The sequence below is a fragment of the Lynx canadensis genome, chromosome F1 (assembly GCF_007474595.2).
Source record: "Lynx canadensis isolate LIC74 chromosome F1, mLynCan4.pri.v2, whole genome shotgun sequence".
Lineage (NCBI taxonomy): Eukaryota > Metazoa > Chordata > Mammalia > Carnivora > Felidae > Lynx > Lynx canadensis.
Window position 1 is genome coordinate 15492012 of NC_044319.2, and position 20462 is coordinate 15512473.

The following is a 20462-nucleotide window of genomic DNA, read 5'->3' on the forward strand; positions in this document are numbered from 1 at the left end:
CTCTTTGCATTTGGTTTCTAGCTATGACAATGATTGCCTAGAGCAGCTGGAGGTCATCCTCCCAGATGCACTGAGAAAGTCCACCTCAAGTCGGAGCAGTTCCAGAAGGTGCCACCTTAGATATCTCTGAGGTCTTATGACCTCACAATCCTGCCTGAGATTTTATCTTTTCTCAGAATCCATTTTTTATTTTGAGACCTTTTGCCTTCTAGAAAGGCTGGGAATGAGAAACACTTTTATTTTTAAACTCAGTGGGTACTGGCTCCATTATATTTCTTCTAAATTTCATTTGAAAACTGAACTGTTCACTTTTGGCTCATCTCTCTCCTCTCATGTTGTAGCAGAAGCAGCCAGGTGGCACTTGAACACTATCTAGAAAAGTCCTTAGCAGGACCATTGAGTTCATTACTTAGACAACAGTGTGGTCAAATTTACCACCATCACATAACAAGGGCCTCTCTTCTCCAGTTTCTAATAACATTTTCTTCCCCTTCCTATAAATTCCCACTAATAACCTCCCAGAGACCTTTAAAGATTCTGCAGACTTTCACGAACACTCTCCTCTAGGTCCTCTGGGGTTCCAAAAAAGGCAATATCACATATTTTAGGTACTTCTGGTACTTAATTTGAAGAAACAATATTACTCTTCATAGGAGGTCACATGTATCCCAATTATGTGATGCCAAACTTAATAGATTTTTGCCTCAAATACAATCACTAAAAACAAATATAGTATAAATTTAAACAAATGGACATTATTCATCAATTTGTAGTTTATTTTCAAGGAAGTTATCTTGTGACAATGAAATTCTACTCTCTCATTCCTTTGTCATTCCAATCTAATCCTCTCCCCCAGGAGAGGGGTTTGTTATGTCATTTTCTCACTTCCACAGTCTAAAATGTGTATGTTATACATTACTGCATAACAAAGAGACACAAAACTTAGTAGGTTAAAACAACAACAATCATTTATTTAACTGACATCTACAATTTTAGCAGGACTCAACAGAGAAGGCTCCATACTGCATTGGCTGTGGTGGCTTGATTGAAGGATCTGCTTCCGAGATGGCTCACTAGCAGTGACTGTTAGCTGAAGCTCAGACAGGGCTGTGGGTTAGGGCCTCAGTTTCTGTCCATATGGGTCTCTCCACACAGACTGGTTTCCAAGACTGAGCATCTCAAATGAACTAGCTGGAAACTGCATCACCTTTTATGATCTATGGAAATCACATAGTATTACTTCCACGATAAGCACAGGCCTGCCCAGATTCAAGAGGAGATAGTAGAGACCCACCTCTCTATGTGAGGAATGTCACGATTACATTGTAAGAAGAGCATGTAGGACAGGAGATGGGGCCAACTTGGAAAATACAATGTATCACATTTTAGATTAAAAAAAATCAGAGTGTATTGTCAGCCCTTTATAATTTGGGGCATCATGTTCACCTTAATAGCATTCTGCCTGCTCCAGCTCAGTCTAGAGCAGTTCTCAAAGGCTGGACCATAGACCAGTGGTGATTCATGACAAAAGTTCCATCATACGTGGCATAATGAGAAAAATATAACAGTTCATAATAAAGCTTAATTTATTCAATTTAAAGGACAGAACCTAACAATGAAATCACACCTTCCCTTCTTTTCTGATGTTAAAATCTTCTCTTTTATTAAATAACAGTGATAGCAGATAGTAATTGTTTTCTTAATGATGTCATATCAATCTCCTCCATTTTTTCACATTTTTCCAATTAAACTACAGAAGTCTCAGGAACCACTGTCTAGCGTTTATCATAGCACTGAATTTAGCCTTTACTTGACCCCTTTCTAAATAATTTAATTTACTAGTCTGCACATTGAAATTGTAATTACTCTACGGGTGTTCAGAAGAAGTCCTGCACCTACCTGTGTAGCAGCTCAAACTCAAAGCATATGGTCATTTGAACTCTCCTATGAATAAATGTATAATTCAATGCAACAACAGATCACAAGAAGTACTATATCTCTCTAAACTCAGATCCTCACATCAGCAGAATCTTTGACATGGGATCCAGGAATCCTTTGGTAATCACCAGGTTCACATGCCTAAAAACTAGTACAGCATTCAAGATGAAGGTCAGAAAACAGAGGAGAAACTAGATACACAGTCATGACGTTTTACGTGTGTGGGGCCGGAGAAGCGGGAATCGCAACAGGGTACCAGCACAAAGAAGGTGATGGAGAGAAGGGTTCAGGAGTCATTTTTAGAAAGAACTCTATGAATAAGGTAGCGCCAAAAGAGAATTCATTCAACTGTTATTTACTAACTTACTACCTTATGGGCTCTTGAGGTATGAAGAAAAACATGACAAATCCCCTACCCTCAAAAAGCTCATAATCCGCAAGGGAAGACAAATATGTGAACAATTAAATAGAATATATATGTGGCTATTAGCACTACAGATACTCCAGAGAAAGAGGGATTAGTTCTTCCTAACACTGGGGATAAAAAAGGTCACAGGGTGAAGAATTATAGACTGTTTTGCCAAAGGTCAGAATAGGCTTTTTTTTTTTTTTTTCATCTTTATTGAGGCATAACTGACATAGAAACTTGTAAGACAGACTGACTTTTGAGAAGTTTCCATTGCTGGAGGCAAGATGAAGAATAGGAATTGGCATCTTAGTTCAGGCTGCTATAACAAAAGACCACAGCTGGCTACTTTATAAACAACAAACACTTATTTCTTACAGTTCTGGAGGCTGGGAAGTCCAAGATTATGGTGCCAGAAGATTCAGTGTCTGGTGAGAGCCTACCTCCTATACGGCTCATTTTGCTGTAACCTCACATGGGTGCTAAGGGCAAGGGAACTGTCTGGAGGTCTCTTTTATAAGAACCTAATCCCATTCAAGAGGGTTCTGCCCTCATAACCTAATCACCTCCGAAAGGCTCCACCTCCTAATACTGTCACTTTGAGCATTAGATTTTAACATGTGAATTTGCAGAGGGGAGGAGTGGGGGCATGACATACAACACATTCAGACCACAGCAGCTGGTAAAGGAGTTAGAAAAGCAGTAAAGGAACCACAATGACATAAGGGTGCCAGTCAAGGAGTTTTAAAAAGACAGCGTTACTACATACATCAAAAGCTTCAAGAAGTTGGAAGAGAAGAACTAAAAGGCGAATAAAGGAGAGAGAGGTTTATTTTATATTAAGGATCTCCAGAACTGTCTCAGTTTTATCTATGAATCTTTGAAGTAAGATTCAGGAATCATCCCCCTAATCATCAGGACCACATTGCCTGGAAGGTAACGACATACTCAAGATCAAGGCTCAGAAAATACGGTAGAAACAATTAAAATGGCAACTAGCCTTGTCCCAAATTACTGCAGTCCTTAAAGGTAACAGACTTCTCACAATGTACAATAGTAAGAGAGCAGAGCCAACACAGATAGACCTCCTTCCTTGTAGAACTCCACAAACACCCATTGGATCTACCAGAGGGAGTGAGAGTTATTCCCCTATTCTTTTGCTTAAGGCAAAAATGGAATGGAATTGCTGAAATGGAATTGCTCATGCATAAAAAAGATCTCAAAACTTAAAAATCTGTGACACAAATTTAAAGTGTTATCTCAAAACCGTAGTTGAGAAAGTGTCAACTGATGAGCAATTACTGAATTGCTTTTTTCTTTTCCATCCCCTCTATAATGAAAAACTAGCTTTTAGTGTAGGACAAAAAAGAAAAGGTCTTAAGAACAACACATAAATGTGGTTGTTTTTTTTTTTAACATGTTGTTTCTATAAAAATTTTCAGGAAAATCAGAGTAGTAGAAGGTTTGGGGGCTTTTAGATAAACTAGGGGAAAAAAAGACATTCCAAACCACTAATATGAAACCAAACCAACACTGATATTTAAAACATAAAAAATAGGGGGTGCCTGGGTGGCTCAGTCAGTTAAGCATCCAACTTCGGCTCAGGTTGTGATCTCACAGTTGGTGAGTTCGAGCCCCACGTCAGGCTCTGTGCTGACAGCTCAGAGCTTGGAGCTCGAAGCCTGGAGCCTGCTTCCAATTCTGTGTCTCTTTCTCTCTCTGCCCCTCCCCCACTTGTGCTCTGTCTCTCTTCATCAAAAATAAATAAATGTAAAAAAAATTTAAATCATAAAAAATATAAAACAGAACAGAAAGAAAGATAGCATGGAGTCCAGTTAAAATATCTATATTGTCAAACCTACAGAATAAGGGAAATCTAAATATACATGTGTGTGTGGAGAGAGAGAGAGAGAGAGGAGGAGGAGGAGGAGGAGGAGGAGGAGGAGGAAGCTAAAGAAATGAGCAGATTTTACTAAAAGACTAAATCCCACCTCACAGGTAAATTTTAATTTGGATATAAAAAGTAATAGTTGTAGGAGCGCCTGGGTGGCTTAGTCAGTTAAGCATCCGACTTCGGCTCAGGTCATAATCTTCCAGTTTGTGAGTTCAAGCCCCGCGTCAGGCTCTGTGCTGACAACTCAGCCTGGAGCCTGCTTCAGATTCTGTGTCTCCCTCTCTCTTTGCCCCTTCCCTGCTGGCACTCTTGCTCTCTCTCTATCTCTCTGTCTCTCTCAAAAATAAACATTAAAAACAAAACAAAGTAATAGTTGTTTAAGAAGAGGACCCTGAGGGGAGCCCGGGTGGCTCCGTCAATTAACTGTCCGACTCTTGATTTCAGCTCAGGTCATGGTATCATGGTTGGTGGGATTGATTCTCATGTTGGGCACAGAGCCTGCTTGGGATTGGGGTTCTCTCTCTCTCTGTTTATGTCACTCCACTCCCTTGCTTGAGTGATCTCTCTCAAAATAAATAAATAAACCATATAATTAAAAAAGAAGGAAGAAGGAAGAAGAAGACGAAAACCCCGAGCCAAACAATTCTTAATATATCCTTGCTCCAGAATGTCTTCCCATAGCTTTTCTTTTGAAAGAGGGAGAACAAACTTTTCCTCTGGAAATAGCTAATATGTCTTTTCTAATAGAATTCTTCAGTTAAATGGAAATTTCCTGCCTCTGTTAGAAAACTGTTAGATTCTCTATATAGCTTTTAGAGCTTCCAGAGAGACTTTGTGAGTGATTCACACCCACACTGTCTGGGAGCAGCATGTGGAACTCACACGGAGCCACACTTGAAGCAGAGGCAAGGACAGAGCGTCTGGAATTACACGTGCTGAATAGGGTAAAACAAAAAAAGGGTGATTCATACCTAAACATTCTTATAAAGCCCTACATGTATTTTCTTAACTTCAGTTGGCATGAGTAAGTTTGCTTTTATAAATATTAGAAGAAAGTGTGGTCTTTTACAAAATATATATTCAGTAGAAGGTAAGATCTTGACTTCTTTTCTGACCATGGCTTAGACTACAGATTTGGCACTTTTCACTTGACCTGGAAGGAAGCAGATTTTAAAATTACATTTAATTAGCTTGTCATATAAAACAAAAATGAAGCCAGTTGTAAAATAATTGCCAGTCTGAACCAGTCATTAGTCAAGCCTTGGGGTTGGTATGTCAATTCTAGTATTCTCCTCCACCTTTTTTTTTTTTTTAATTTAAAGGTATGAGGTCACATTTCCCATATAATTGGTATTATTGTTCCTAATTCTGCCATTGAATAGAATAACTGAATAAACTGCTTAACCTCACCAGTCTTCACTTTCCTCCTTGTAACTTGAGGGGGTCATTTGAGAGGTCCCATCAAGACTAACACTTCCATCATGTGAAGGTATAAGATACTGGGGTGCTTGGAGGGGGTATAGAAGACCTGAGGGGGGCAGAGAGGTGATTCTTCCTTAGTGATGAGAAGGGAAGGAGGGAGAGGTGATGGACCAGGCTAACAGCAGTGGTAGAACAGAGAGAGAGGGTGAGAACCAGATTGTACCACAATGACAGGGAGAGAGGGTGAGAACCAGATTGTACCAGGTCTTAGTCATCTCACTTTTGGACTATGTTGGTCTCACTTCCTCTAGTCTCTTCTCCATCCATTTTATAAGGAAAGCCATATTATTCTCTCCTACTGAATCCTTCTTCTCTGCTTACCCCAAAGCATTTAATGGCAGCCCTCTGCCCCGGATAAAGACCAAACTTCTAAGCTTATAATTCAGTACTTTTAATGAAATGAGCACCAGTTAACTTTTCAACCTTATTTTTCACTGTTCCTCACAGACTTCACTATAATTAGCCAGATGGATCCTGGCCACTTCCCCACTCCCACCTTCAAGCCTTTTGTCATCCTATTGTGCCTTCATTCCAGAACTCCCTTCATATTCCAACCTGGCTACCCATCCTTTCAGACAATTCCTCTTTCTTCATGATGCTTCCTCCTAATAGCTAGGCTTCTCTGAACATACACAGTACTGAGTTTATCTTTTCTAGTTTGTAGTTTTCACAAACTAGGTAGTAGGCTGCTTAAAGACAAGGACGGTGTAAAGCATCTGTCTCCCTTCAGGGGACCTAGGAGTGTGCTATCTATGCATATGCTCAATAGACTTCTGGTAAAGATGGCAAGGGATACTCTGCCATACTACCTAGATTAGATTGTCTTAACCTTTAAAAAACCATAGCCCCTTTTGATTAAAAAAAAAATCTTGCATACTCATAATCCAACATTCAAAAGAATGGGTTCATATCATATACAAAAAATAACTTAGATTGGACCATAGAGCTAAATGAAAAAAGCTAAAACTACAAAAGTCTTACCAAAAAGCCCATAAGAGTAAGTGCTGGTGACCTTGGGTTTGGCAATGTATCCTAGATATGACACTGCACACATAAGCAACAAAAGGAAAAATAAGGTCAACTGGACTTCACACTTAAAGGCTTTTTTGCTTCAAAGGACACAATCAAGAAAATGAAAAGATAATCTACAGAATGGGAGAAAATATTTGCAAATCACATATCAGATAAGGGAATTGAATTCAAAATACATAAAGAACTCTTACAAGTCAACAAGAAAAAGACAACCCAATTTAAAAGTGGGCAAAGGAGTCCAATAGACACTTCTCCAAAGAAAATATACAAATAGCCAGTCAGCACATGAAAAGATGTTTAACATGATTAATAATTAAGGAAATGCAAATCTGAACTATATTAAGGTATCACTTCACACCCACTAGGATGGCTAAAAGTTTTTTAAAAGACAATGATAGGGGGCGCCTGGGTGGCTCAGTCGGTTAAGTGTCCGACTTCGGCTCAGGTCATGATCTCACAGTTTGTGGGTTTGAGCCCCGCATGGGGCTCTGTGCTTCCAGCTCAGAGCCTGGAGCCTGCTTCGGATTCTATGTCTCCCTCTCTCTCTGCCCCCTCCCCTGCTCATTCCCTCTCTCTCTCTCTCTCTCAAAAATAAATAATAAAGATTAAAAAAAAATTTTTTTTAAAGGACAACGATAAATGTTGATAATGTCGTGGATAAATTGGAATCTTCATATACTCTGCTTATTGGAAACATTCAGCAGTTCCTCAAATGAAGAGGCAGAGTGACCATATGGCCCAGCAATTCTCCCAAGAGAAATGAAAACATGCAGTCATACAAATTTGTACACAAAAGTTCACAGCAGCATTATTTACAATACTCAAAAGCATGGAAAGTTAAATATGCATCAACTAATGAATATATAGGTAAGTTTGGGTAAGTTTGAATCCATATAAGAATTTTATTCAGAACAAAAAGGAATACGGATGTTACAACATGTATGGACCTTGAAAACAGCATGCTAAATGAAAGAAGTCAGACACAAAATGGCACAAATTGTATGATTCTATTCATGAAATGTCCACAATGGGCAAATCTTGTCCAGAATGGGCAATTCTATAGAAATACAAAAGATAAATGGTTGTAGGAGCCTTATGGGAAGGAGGGCGGGGGGAGGGGTTACTGCGAATGGGTATGGTGTTTCCTTTTGGGGTGTTTATGTTCTAAAATTAGATGGTGGTGATGATTATATAACTCTGTGAATATATTGAAAACCAGTGGATTGTGCATTTTTAATTGGTGAATTTTATAGTATAAGAATTAAATCTCGGGGCGCCTGGGTGGCTCAGTCGGTTAAGCGTCCGACTTCGGCTCAGGTCACAATCTCGCGGTATGTGAGTTCGAGCCCCGCGTCAGGCTCTGTGCTGACTGCTCGGAGCCTGGAGCCTGTTTCAGATTCTGTGTCTCCCTCTCTCTCTGACCCTCCCCCGTTCATGCTCTGTCTCTCTCTGTCTCAAAAATAAATAAATATTAAAAAAAATTAAAAAAAAAGAATTAAATCTCAATAAAACTGATATTTTATTTTATTTTTTTTTAAATTTTTTTTTCAACGTTTTTATTTATTTTTGGGACAGAGAGAGACAGAGCATGAACGGGGGAGGGTCAGAGAGAGAGGGAGACACAGAATCTGAAACAGGCTCCAGGCTCCGAGCAGTCAGCACAGAGCCTGACGCGGGGCTCGAACTCACATACCGCGAGATTGTGACCTGAGCCGAAGTCGGACGCTTAACCGACTGCGCCACCCAGGCGCCCCAAAACTGATATTTTAAAAATTCTTAGGGATGCCTGTCACCAAGTGCAGCTTCCCCATTGACAGGAGACTGTTCCCCCAACAGGATTTTCAAAGCACAGTTATAATACTGAAAGCGCTTTTTCAAATTCTGCCATTCTATCTCCTAGGAGGACTGGCTTTCCTAGTTGAAAATCAAAGGCATAGCAAATTATATAAAATTAATAAATAATGGCAACAATATCAATATGAGACATTCTCTACAGAAATAATAATTGTTACTAATATTGAGGCTAATAATAAATCTAGGGAGTTATATCATACTTGTATCATGAGCTTGTAAAAGGTTAATGAAGATTGTCAAAATCAGAAGTTGTTAACCTCAGAAATAACATTGAACATTGAATATTCATCTTTTCTGACATTCAAACCATTTTTATCCAAAACTTACGCGGTGTTGCCATTTTTGTGAAGATAGGAGTCACAATATCTTCCAATTGTTGTTTCTGCTCCAAAAGCTCGCTGACAGAAGCTTCCAAATGGGTTTCCAACCATTCATTTTTTATACGGCATGCACTGAGGATGGTATTCTAGAGATAGAAACAGAATTTACTTTCTACTTGTTTATTAAAAAATAAAACTCTATAGTATCTCTGAACTAGCACGGTGCAAGAGAACTTTCTGTGATGGTGGAAATGCTCTATCTGCATCGTCCAATGTAGTCACCATTTGACAGTTACCCACTGAGTGCTAGAAAAGGGACAAGTGTGACTGAGGAACTCAATTTATTTAATTTTTAATCAATTCTAACTTAAAATAACTACATGTGGCTAGTGGCTGCTATATTGGACAGTGCAGCTCTAACATTAGTGGCATGTTGTGTAAAATAAAACTCATAATTTACAGTCCTGAAGCCCTGGGCCAGTGTACATCCTCTCCCTAATTCTTTATTTTCATTGAGCCCTGTGACAAAGGGAAGTGTTTGCAAAGGTTGGAGAATAGGTGGATGGTATGAACTGGATGCAACTCAACAGAAAGTTTATTCCCTCTCAGAGGGTTCAGAAGAGAGGAAGTGCCAGAAACGCAAGAAGAGCTCCACCTCACTGAAAACTTCTCAATTTGCATCAAAGCTATCTCGGCACACACGCAGCAAACTGAGGGTGTCTGATTTAAGATGTTTATTGTTCTGTGGTTCATAATAAGAAAGAGAAAAGAATGCATTTTTTGCATGTCCTGTCCCTATTATTAAATAGGCAGTAGTGTATGCAGAAATCAAGTGGATTTGGAAGGATGGCCATAATATATTATTAAAAGAAAAAAAAGCAAATTAGGGATAAATATATAGTTTTATAAAAATATAAATATAAATTTGTATTTATATTTATATATTTTATAAATATATAGTTTTATAAAAAACCAAAATCTTATAAAACTGTATGTGTGAATACATGTGTTTATATAACTGAAATGGTGAAATTTGTATGGTGAAACTAACACAAGATTGTTATCAGAACCCCAGGACAGTAAGACTGGAAATGGAAGAAAGAAAGCTAGTAAGTTTGCTTTAGGCATTTCAATTTTATTCTAATTATTACTATTTGTATATAATATTTTCTAGCTCAAATAACCAAATATTTAAAAATTGAAATTAAAAGAACTTTTATAGTACCTAGTTGAACAGAGTACTGTCTGTGCCAGGAAATTTTTCTTTCTCAGATTTAATAGCTGCAATAGCTACTCTAATAGAACTTGGCCTATATTTTGTTGGTTTCATAAGAGATTTTGTAAACTGTTTTACAAACCACAAGTGAAATGTGTCACTTATATTCTCAGACTTGGAGCTGTCTTACACTTTTAGCAATAGCTAATTCTTTTTCATCAGAATTAGAAGTCACAGGGAATTCACAGAACATCTTGCACAGAAATGCAAGAGATCATTTAAAACCAAACCACATTTCTAGTACCTGGAGCATATCTTTTTATTTTAGTGTACATCCAAAGCAATAAATTAGTCCACATGTAATGCTTAGTATATGATAAATGTGGCAAGCTGGCTTTAGAATTAGCTGTCTTTATATTTGTGCCTTTGTTTACCATCATGTATAATATGAAACATTAAGAAATATGTAATGTATATATACATAGATACTAAAATATGATGTATATGTAAGTTTTAAAGCAAAACTAATGACATGAGTATCAGTAGAACTCACTAATCAACAGAATAACCAGAACATGGCCGGTACTATTAACACTATTTCTGTGCTTCTCCCCCAATTTATCCCCCTGCCCTCCTCCAACAGATCACCACAATCTGTGTTTATAACTTTGCTTTTCTTTTTTAATAGTTTTACCCCATATGTAGATATCCCTAAACAATATAGTTTCATTTTGCTTGGTTTTGAGCTATAAAGCTCAAATTTCATAAGAAAATCTCTACAGTCTTTGGTGATTTTTTCTTCACTTCAACAATACATTTCAAAATGTATTTATGTTGTTGGATGTAATACTTAGTACATGTATCTCTATGTCACTCTTTAATATCATTTCATTTAATTTTTATCATTCTCTTTTCACTAGTTTACTAAGGAAGGAGGGAAGGAAGGAAGGAGTAAGGGTAGATAAGAGGGAAGGAGGAAGCAAGGGAGGGAGAAGACACCAGCAAGGACCACGACCTACCTCTAGAGCATTAGTATAAGAAATTCAAGATAAAAGGCAAAATTCTCAAAAGACTTCTGAACAAACAGTAGTCACAATGCAGTACCTTGTCTTCCTTAAAGAGCTTCCCTGGTCCCTTTTCTGTGTCTGTAACAACTGCAGAGACCTTTGCAATATATTTTTTCAGAGTCAGCCTTGCATCTGAAGGAACAGGACAATAAATAGCACAATAAGACAAAGACTAAAAAATGTGCTCAACTATTTCCACTGTACTATTATACATCCAGAGTTTATAAAGACTGTATGTAGGAGATTTGTTGAGGTTGCTTTCACTGAATTTCAAGATAGATAATACTCAACTAGCACAGTGCTTTGGGACACTAACTGTGTTCCTACAATAATTCCTAAAATTTTGAAGACAAATAAACATGTGATACTTAATCCCAACAAGATCATATTCCATTAAAATATCTACTCTGGAAGGGCACCTGGGTGGCTCAGTTGGTTGAGCGCCCAACTCTTGATTTTGGCTCAGGTCACGATCCCAGGGTCATGGGATCAAGCCCCCTGTCATGCTCCACACTAAGTGTGGAGCCTGCTTAAGATTCTCTCTCTTTCCCTCTTTCCCCCTTTCCCTTGCTCACACTCACTGTCTCACTCTAAAAAATAAAAATAAATAAAAATAAACATAAAAATAATCTACTCTGGAGAAAGGAACAAAAACTCATTTCCAATAGACAAACCGTCACTTGCTTTACCCTTCATGATCCTTCAAAATAAATTCCAAAATAGCTTTTCTCTTTAAAAAAAAAAAGTGTTTAAAATAATTCCATTCACTATAGCACCCATAGTAATGTCATCACAAAATCTGCAAGACTTGTTCGAATACAATTACACTTTGAGAGAAATAAAAGATTCAAATAAATGAAAAGGCTTACCATATTCCTAGATGGAACAACTGAATATTTCAAATTGTAGGTAAACTCCAAATTAATTTGGAGGTTGATGTATGTGCTCCCTGTGGCTGCTATACCAAATTGCCACAAATTTTTGGTGGCTTACAACAATACAAATTTATTCTCCCACAGTTCTAGAGGCCAGAAGACTGAAATTGGTATCAGTGGACTAAAGTCAAGCTGTTGGCAAGGCTGAATACTTCAGAGGGCCTTAAGGGGAAAACCCATTTTCTTGCCCTTTTCAACTGCTAGTGGTGGCCTGTGTCCTTGACTGGTTGGGGGGGGGGGGTTCCTTCCTCCATCTTCAAAGGACCATAGGTCTCACCTGGATAATATAGAATAATCTCTCCATCTCAAGATCCTTAACTGAAGGATCTACAAAATCCCTTTTGCCATATGAAGAAACATTCACAGGATCCAGGGATAATGACATATATATATCTTCGGTAGCCATTTTTTAGCTCATCACAGCCTGCCCTAAAGTTCACATCTATCCCACAAGCAAAACACATTTACTCCATCCCAACATTCAAAAGTCTCAACCCATTACAAAATTAACCCATGTCCAATGCTCATCTAAAATATCATCAGCTCGGGGCGCCTGGGTGGCGCAGTCGGTTAAGCGTCCGACTTCAGCCAGGTCACGATCTCGCGGTCCGTGAGTTCGAGCCCCGCGTCGGGCTCTGGGCTGATGGCTCAGAGCCTGGAGCCTGGTTTCCGATTCTGTGTCTCCCTCTCTCTCTGCCCCTCCCCCGTTCATGCTCTGTCTCTCTCTGTCCCAAAAATAAAATAAACGTTGAAAAAAAAATAAAATATCATCAGCTCAAAAGTCTCATATCTCATCATCTAAATCATCTAAACAAGCTATGGGTGAAACTTTGGTGTGATCCATAATCCTGGGGTAAGATTCCTCTCCATCTGTATAGACTTGTGAAACTAGAAAACAAGTTCTCTACTTCCAAAATATAATGGTAGCAATTGTAGACACTGGCATTCATAAAGGGAGAGAGTGAAAGGAAAACAGGAGCCACCAGTCCCAAGCAACTTTAGAATCCCACAATGCAAATCCTGTTAGGTGTCAAAACCTAGCAAGAATCCTCTGTGGCACAAGGCTCCATCCTCTTGGACTGTGGCTCCAGCCTGAGTCATCCTTTTTGAGGAATGGTAGCATGTGTTTACAGGTGAATAGTCTCATCAGTCCATTTACTATCTGTAGGGTTTGGGGAGTCCAGCAGCCTTTTTCTGTTTTGTTTTCTCTACTTCCCTTTGTTCAAACTGACAATGTTTCCTACCAGTACAACATTCTCAAAAATGCTGTGAGTCTCCTTGCAGGTCACAGAGACTCGTTTCATTAAACAAGAGGCTCCTCCACAGGTCTTTCTTGGATAATTTCATTTCTATTTCTGACTTCTGCTAAGATGGCTGAGGGGAGCCATGAGTCACACACCCAATCTTCTCAGCACCCACAAAACACTGTCCAACCACACCCATGCCTTTTCTACAAAGCACACTTTCCTAACAGTGAATCTTCTAATTTTAGCACTGTTGCTACCTAGATAGGCTGAGAATTTCCCAAATCATCAAGTCCTGTTTCCCTTTTAACATAACAGTTTTTTTCCTCAATTTATCATTCCCCTCTCACATTTTATTATAAACAACAAGAAGAAACCAGGCCATGCCTTCAACACTTTGCTTGGAAATCTCTTCAGCTACATGTCCAAGTTCCCCACTTACAAGTTTTGCTTTCCATATATGGACAGGACACAATTCAGCCAAGCTTTCTGCCATAACCGCCCTTCCTCCAGTTTCCAATAACATGCTCATTTCCTTCTGAGCCCTCTCCAGCAGCATCTCTAACATGTTTCTACCAATAATCTGCTCAAAGCAACCTAGGCTTTTCCTATTCTGCACCTCAAAAATCTTCCATCTACTCATTACCCAATTCCAAAGCCACTTCTACATTTTTAGGTATTTGTTACAGCTGCACCTCACTTCCAGACACCAAAATCTGCATTGGTTCCCTATGGCTGCTCTAACAAATTATCACAGACTTGATGGCTTAAAACATTAATTTATTCTATTATAATTCTAGATGCCAGAAGTCTGAGATTGGTTTCACTGGACTAAAGTCAGGCATGGGTAGGGCTGATTCCTTCTGGAGGCCTGAGGAGAAAGCCTATTCCTTGCCTTTTTCACCTTCTAGCAATTTTGTTTCCTCAGATTGTGGCTTCTCCCAATACCTTCAAAGTGCATCACACCAATCTCTGCTTCTAGCATCACTTCACCTCTTCCTCTTCATGTCAAACATCTACTTTCCTCTTACAAGGACACTTGTGATTATATTTAGGGTCCATCAGGAGAATCCGGGATAATGTCTCACTCTCAAAATCCTTAATCATATCTGCAAAGTCCATTTTGCCCTATAACATTCACAGCTTGCAGTGATTAGGACCAGATCTTCAGAGGCCATTATCCAGTCTACCATGATCAGCGTACAATTTCATGAAACTCCACATAGGAGTTTTTGAGAGACTTTAAAAAAATCACTATACAGAAGAAAATGGCAACACAGTAGGAGGACCCTACACTTGCCTCATCCCACAAACCCAAATAGACAACTGTCAAATCATCCTAAATACCCCAGAAATGAACCTGAAGACTAACAGAACAATTCCACAACTAAAGGGTGAGAGGAGGCCATATTGAAGAAGAAGACGACGATGACGATGACGACGAAGGCAGCGGCAGAGACTTAGACAAGTCAAAGGAATGCCAAGACAAAGGAATTCATCCCAAATGAAAGAACAAGATAAGATCATGGTCAGAGATCTAATCAAAACAGATATAAGTAACATGCCTGATCAGGAACTTAAAGCAACAGTTATAAGGATATTCATAGGGGTTGAGAAAAGAATGGAAGACTTCAGGGAGACAATTACCACAGAGATAAGAGTTAAAAAAGAATCAGTCAGAGGGGCACCTGGATGGCTCAGTCAGTTAAGCGTCAGATTCTTGGTTTCAGCTCAGATCATGATCTCATGAGTTCAAGCCCTGCCAGTAGAACAAATCAATGAAATCAGGAGCTGATTCTTTGACAAACTTAATACAATTGATAAAGCTCTAGCCAGACCTATCAAACAGAAAAGAGAAAGGACCCAAATAAATAAAATCACAAACAAGAGAGGAAAAATAACAACCAACACCACAAAAATACAAACAATTATAGGAGAATATTATGAAAATCTATATGCCAACAAACTGGACAACCTGAAAGGAATTGGTAAATTCCTAGAAACATACAGACTCTAAAACTGCAACAAAAAATAAAAAACGTTTAACAGACTGACAACCAGCAAAGAAACTGAACCCATAATAAAAAGTCTCCCAACAAACAAAAGTCCAAGGCCAGATGGCTTCACAGGAGAATTCTACCAAACATCTCAAGAAGAGTTAATACCTATTCTTCTCAAACTGTTACAAAAAATAGAGATGGAAGGAAAACTTCCAGATTCATTCTATGAGGGCAGCATTACCCTCAATAGAACTAGCAAATGGAATCCAACAGTACATTAAAAGAATCATTCATGACGATCAAGTGGGATTTATTTCTGGGCTGCAAGAGTGGTTCAATATTTGTAAATCAATCATGGTGATACACCACATTAATAAAAAAAAAAAAAGACCATATGACTGTTACAATAGATGCAGAAAAGCATTTGAGAAAGTACAACATCCATTCATGATAAAAACCCTCAACAAAATAAGAGTTAGAGGGAACATACCTCAACATAATAAAGGCCATAAATGAAAAACACAGCTAATATCATCCTCAGTGGGGGAAAACTGAGAGCTTTTCCTCTACAGTCAGGAACAAGACAGGGATGTCCACTCTCACCACCATTATTTAACATAGTACTGGAAGTCTTATCTAAACAGTCAAACACAAATAAAAGGCATCCAAATTGGCAGGGAAGAAGTCAAAATTTCACTATTTGCAGATGACTTGATACTGTATAAAGAAAACTGAAAAAATTGCTAGAACTGATACACAAATTTAGTAAAGTTGCAGGACACAAAATCAACATACAGAAATCTGTTGCATTTCTATACACCAATAATGAAGCAGCAGTAAGACAAATTAAGGAATCAATCCCATTTACAACTACACCAAAACCCATAATATACCTATGAAAAAACCTAATCAAAGAGGTGAAAGACCTGTACTCTGAAAACTACAAATCACTGATATAAGAAATTAAGGAGGACTCAAAGAAATTAAAAGACATTCCATGCTCGTGGACTGGAAGAACAAATATTGTCAAAATGTCTGTATAACCCGAATCCATCTACACATTTAATTCAATCCCTATCAAAATACCACCAGCATTTTCACAGAGCTAGAACAAACAATCCTAAAATTTTGTATGAACCACAAAATACTCCAAATACCCAAAGCAACCTTGAAAAAGAAAAGCAAAGCTGGAGCATCACAATTCTGGACTTCAAGTTATATTATAAAACTGTAGTGATTCAAAACAGTATGATACTGGCACAAAAATAGACACATCGATCAATCAAACAGAACGGAAAACCCAGAAATGAACCTACAGCTATATGGTCAATTAATCTTTGACAAAGCAGGAAAGAATATCCAGTGGGAAAAAGACAGTCTCTTCAACAAATAGTGTTGGGAAAGCGGGACAGCAACATGTGAAAGAATGAAACTGGACCACTTTGTTACACTGTACACAAAAATAAATTCAAAATGGATGAAAGACCTAAATGAGAAACTTAAAACCATTAAAATCCTAGAGCACACAAGCCATAACATCTTTGACACCAGCCACAGTAACTTCTCTCTAGATATGTCTCTGGGGGCAAGGGGAAAAAAAGCAAAAATAAACCATTGGACTAAATAAATAAATAAATACCATTGGACTAAATAAATAAATAAACAAACAAACTATTGGGACTTCATCAAAACAAAAGGCTTCTGCACAGGGAAGGAAACAATCAACAAAACTAAACGGCAACCTAAGGAATGGGGGCAATATTTGCAAATATCTGATGAAGTGTTAGTATCTAAAATACAAAGAACTTAACACTCAAAAAACAAATAATCCAATTAAAAAATGGGCAGAATACATGAATAGACATTTTTCAAAAGAAGACATCCAGATGGTCAACAGATACTTGAAAAGATGCTCCATATAATTCATCATCAGGGAAACATAAATCAAAACTACAATGAGATATCACCTCAATGAGATAAGCCCATCAGAATGGCTAAAATCAACAACACAAGAAACAACAGGTGTTGGTGAGGATGTGGAGAAAGGGAACTCTCTTGCATCGTTGGTGGGAATGCAAACTTGTGCAGCCACTATGGAAAATAGTATGCAGGTTCATCAAAAAGTTAAAAATAGAACTACCCTAGGATCTAGCAATTGCACTATTAGGTATTTACCCAAAGAATACAATAGTACCAATTCAAAGGTATACATGCATCCCAAGGTTTATAGCAGCATTATGTACAATGTGGAAACAGGCCAAGTGTCCATCCACTGACAAATGGGTAAAGATGGTGTGGTATATATATACATATATATATATATATATATATATATATATATATATATATAATGGAATATTACTCAGCCATAAAAAAGAATGAAATCTTGCCATTTGCAAGGACATGGATGGAGCTAGAAAGTATTATGCTAAGTGAAATAAGTCAGTCAGAGAAAGACAAATACCGTACGATTTCATTCATATGTGGAATTTAAGAAACAAAACAAAGGATCAAAGGGGAAAAAAAGAAAGAAACACACCAAGAAACAGAATCTTGGGATGCCTGGGTGGCTCAGTCTGTTAAGCAGCCAACTTCGGCTCAGGTCATGATCTCACGGTTCATGAGTTTTTGTCCAGCGTCAGGCTCTGTGCTGACAACTTGGAGCCTGGAGCCTGCTTCAGATTCTGTGTCTCCTTCTCTCTCTCTGCCCTTTGTCCAACCCCCCCCCTTCAAAAAATAAAAAATAATAATAATAATAATAAAAAAGAAACAGAATCTTAACTATAGAGAGCAACTGATGGTTACCAGAGGTGTGGTGGGTTGGGGACGGGTGAAATAGATGATGGGGATTAAGGAGCGCACTTGTGACGAATAAGGTCATGTAGGGAAGTGCTGAATCACTAAATTATACACCTAAAACTGTATTGCACCGTATGTTAACTTACTGGAATGGAAATAAAAAACTTAAAAAAAAACCTCACTGTAATGCTCAACTGTGCCATCTGTAGTACCTAACAATCTTCTAAGCCTCATTCATCTATCTATAAAGTGAACATAACAAAAGAGGTTACACTGAGATCTACATCTGGAACAGTATACATGCATAGGGACCAGTTAATTGGTATTCTTGGTATTCCTTGCTTCCAGCACCTCACAACTTCAAACTCATCATTCGCATTGCAAGCAAAATTAATTCCCTAAACTGGAATCTAAGGTTCAGATTTTGGCTCTGCTATTTGGTAACCTGGAGTCAGTGGTGGTCCCAGAACTCCAATATAGGATGGAACTTAGGAGAGGCATTAGTTGGAAGGTGGGATTAAAGGGCTTGTTTTGAAACTGCATTTCTATAATAAGCATGCTGATTTTACTGAAAGCACATGTTTATTTTGGTGGCTTGCTAGAGAAAGGGATTTATTGCAAGCATTCTCTTAATGCCACCATACCTGTGTAGTGCATTCAGCTTGCTATAGAAAAATATCACAGACTAGGTAGATTATAAACAACAGAAATTCATTTCTCATAGTTCTGGAAACCAAGAAATCCAAGATCAAGGAACCAACATGGTTTGCAGTCTGATGAGAGCCCTCTTCCTTCATAGCTGGCACCTTCTCACTATGTCTTCACATGGTGGAAGGGGCTAGGGAGCTCTGTGGGAACTCTGATAAAGACACTAATCTTACTCATGAAGGTTCCACCCTCATGTCCTAAGCACCTCCCAAAGGCCCTACCTCCTAATACTACCACACTGGGCATTAGTATTCAACATATGAACTGGAGGTAGAGGGGGACATAGACAATAGGACCACAGTAATACCTTAACCCCTCTCAGCTTTATCTACAAAAGGAAGTATTAGGGTACAGTCCTCGGAAGATTGTCGTAACTAAACAAAATCTAGCAGAGCACGTGGAAGTATCTTGGCACAGTGCCTGGAACACGGTAAGCTTATGATTAGGTCACTCCTCTCCTCAAAACTCTATAAATGACTCCCTACTGACTGCTGAATAAAATACAGGGCCCTCCAACATTGATCTAGCCACAAACCACCTTTCCGGCTTTATCCCCTCTAACATTCATCCAGAGAATCTATCCATTGTTTACTGCGTGACATCCCCAAACGTCAACATGGTTCTGGTCTCTGCTCAGACATTAGCTTATCAAGAGGCCTTTCCTGATGGCCCTCTATAAAGGAACACACTCATTCATTCACTTGCTGGCAACTTCATAACCCCCTTACCAGTCTACTTTTATCAGTAGCACTCCACAGATACATAGATTTAGATAGATAGATTTTATGGGTCTCCATATTAGAAGGTAAACTTCATGGACACAAATGCTGTTTTGTGCCAAGCTGTGTATATATTCTCAGGTCCTAAAACAGCATTTAGCACATAGAGGTACTCAACAAATATTGGTTATAGGAATGTTGACATAGAATTTCCTTGTTATGTTTCCTCAACCTAAGACGCCCTCTCTGTTGCCATCTACAAAAATTCTACTCCTTCAAAGCTTACTCAAATACCCTTCTGTGAAACTTCTGATTTCCACAGGTAGAACTCATTGCTCTCTCAACCATTACATGATTAAAATTTGATCTAGCTCTTATTTCAGTCTGTCTTGTAATTTTTCCTATCTTGTTTTTGGCTTCTACCTCTAGATTGTAAGCTCCTTGAAGGCAGGGTTTGTGCCTCCTCTTTTTATCATATACCATGCCAAATTCCCCACCCCCCACCCACTATCTGACAGTACCACATTGCCACCAAAGGAACATGGTTTAAAAGGGGAGGGACTTGGGGCGCCTGGGTGACTTGGTCAGTTAAGTGTCCAACTTCGGCTCAGGTCATGATCTCACGGTCCATGAGTTCGAGCCCCACATTGGGCTCCATGCTGACAGCTCAGAGCCTGGAGCCTGTTTCCGATTCTGTGTCTCCCTCTCTCTCTGACCCTCCCCCGTTCATGCTCTGTCTCTCTCTGTCTCAAAAATAAATAAACGTTAAAAAAAATTTAAAAAAAGTAAATAAAAGGGGGAGGGACTCAATATTTGCTTAGCTATTTGAAGGGAAGGGCATTCCAGAG

The 20462-nt window shown here is 38.6% G+C and overlaps 1 protein-coding gene across 1 annotated transcript in view; it reads right to left on the bottom strand.

The window, feature by feature from the left end:
* Positions 1 to 945: 945 nt before the first annotated feature.
* The window catches only part of ANKRD45 (ankyrin repeat domain 45), a 49292-nt gene continuing 29775 nt past the window's right edge, over positions 946 to 20462 (bottom strand). Inside the window, exons 3-5 of the mRNA XM_032591770.1 lie at positions 11247 to 11341; positions 8934 to 9072; positions 946 to 1217 (exon numbers count right to left, since the gene is read on the bottom strand). Of these exons, the coding sequence (XP_032447661.1) occupies positions 1204 to 1217; positions 8934 to 9072; positions 11247 to 11341 (248 nt within the window). The 3' untranslated portion in view covers positions 946 to 1203. The remainder of the gene's footprint in view (positions 1218 to 8933; positions 9073 to 11246; positions 11342 to 20462) is intronic.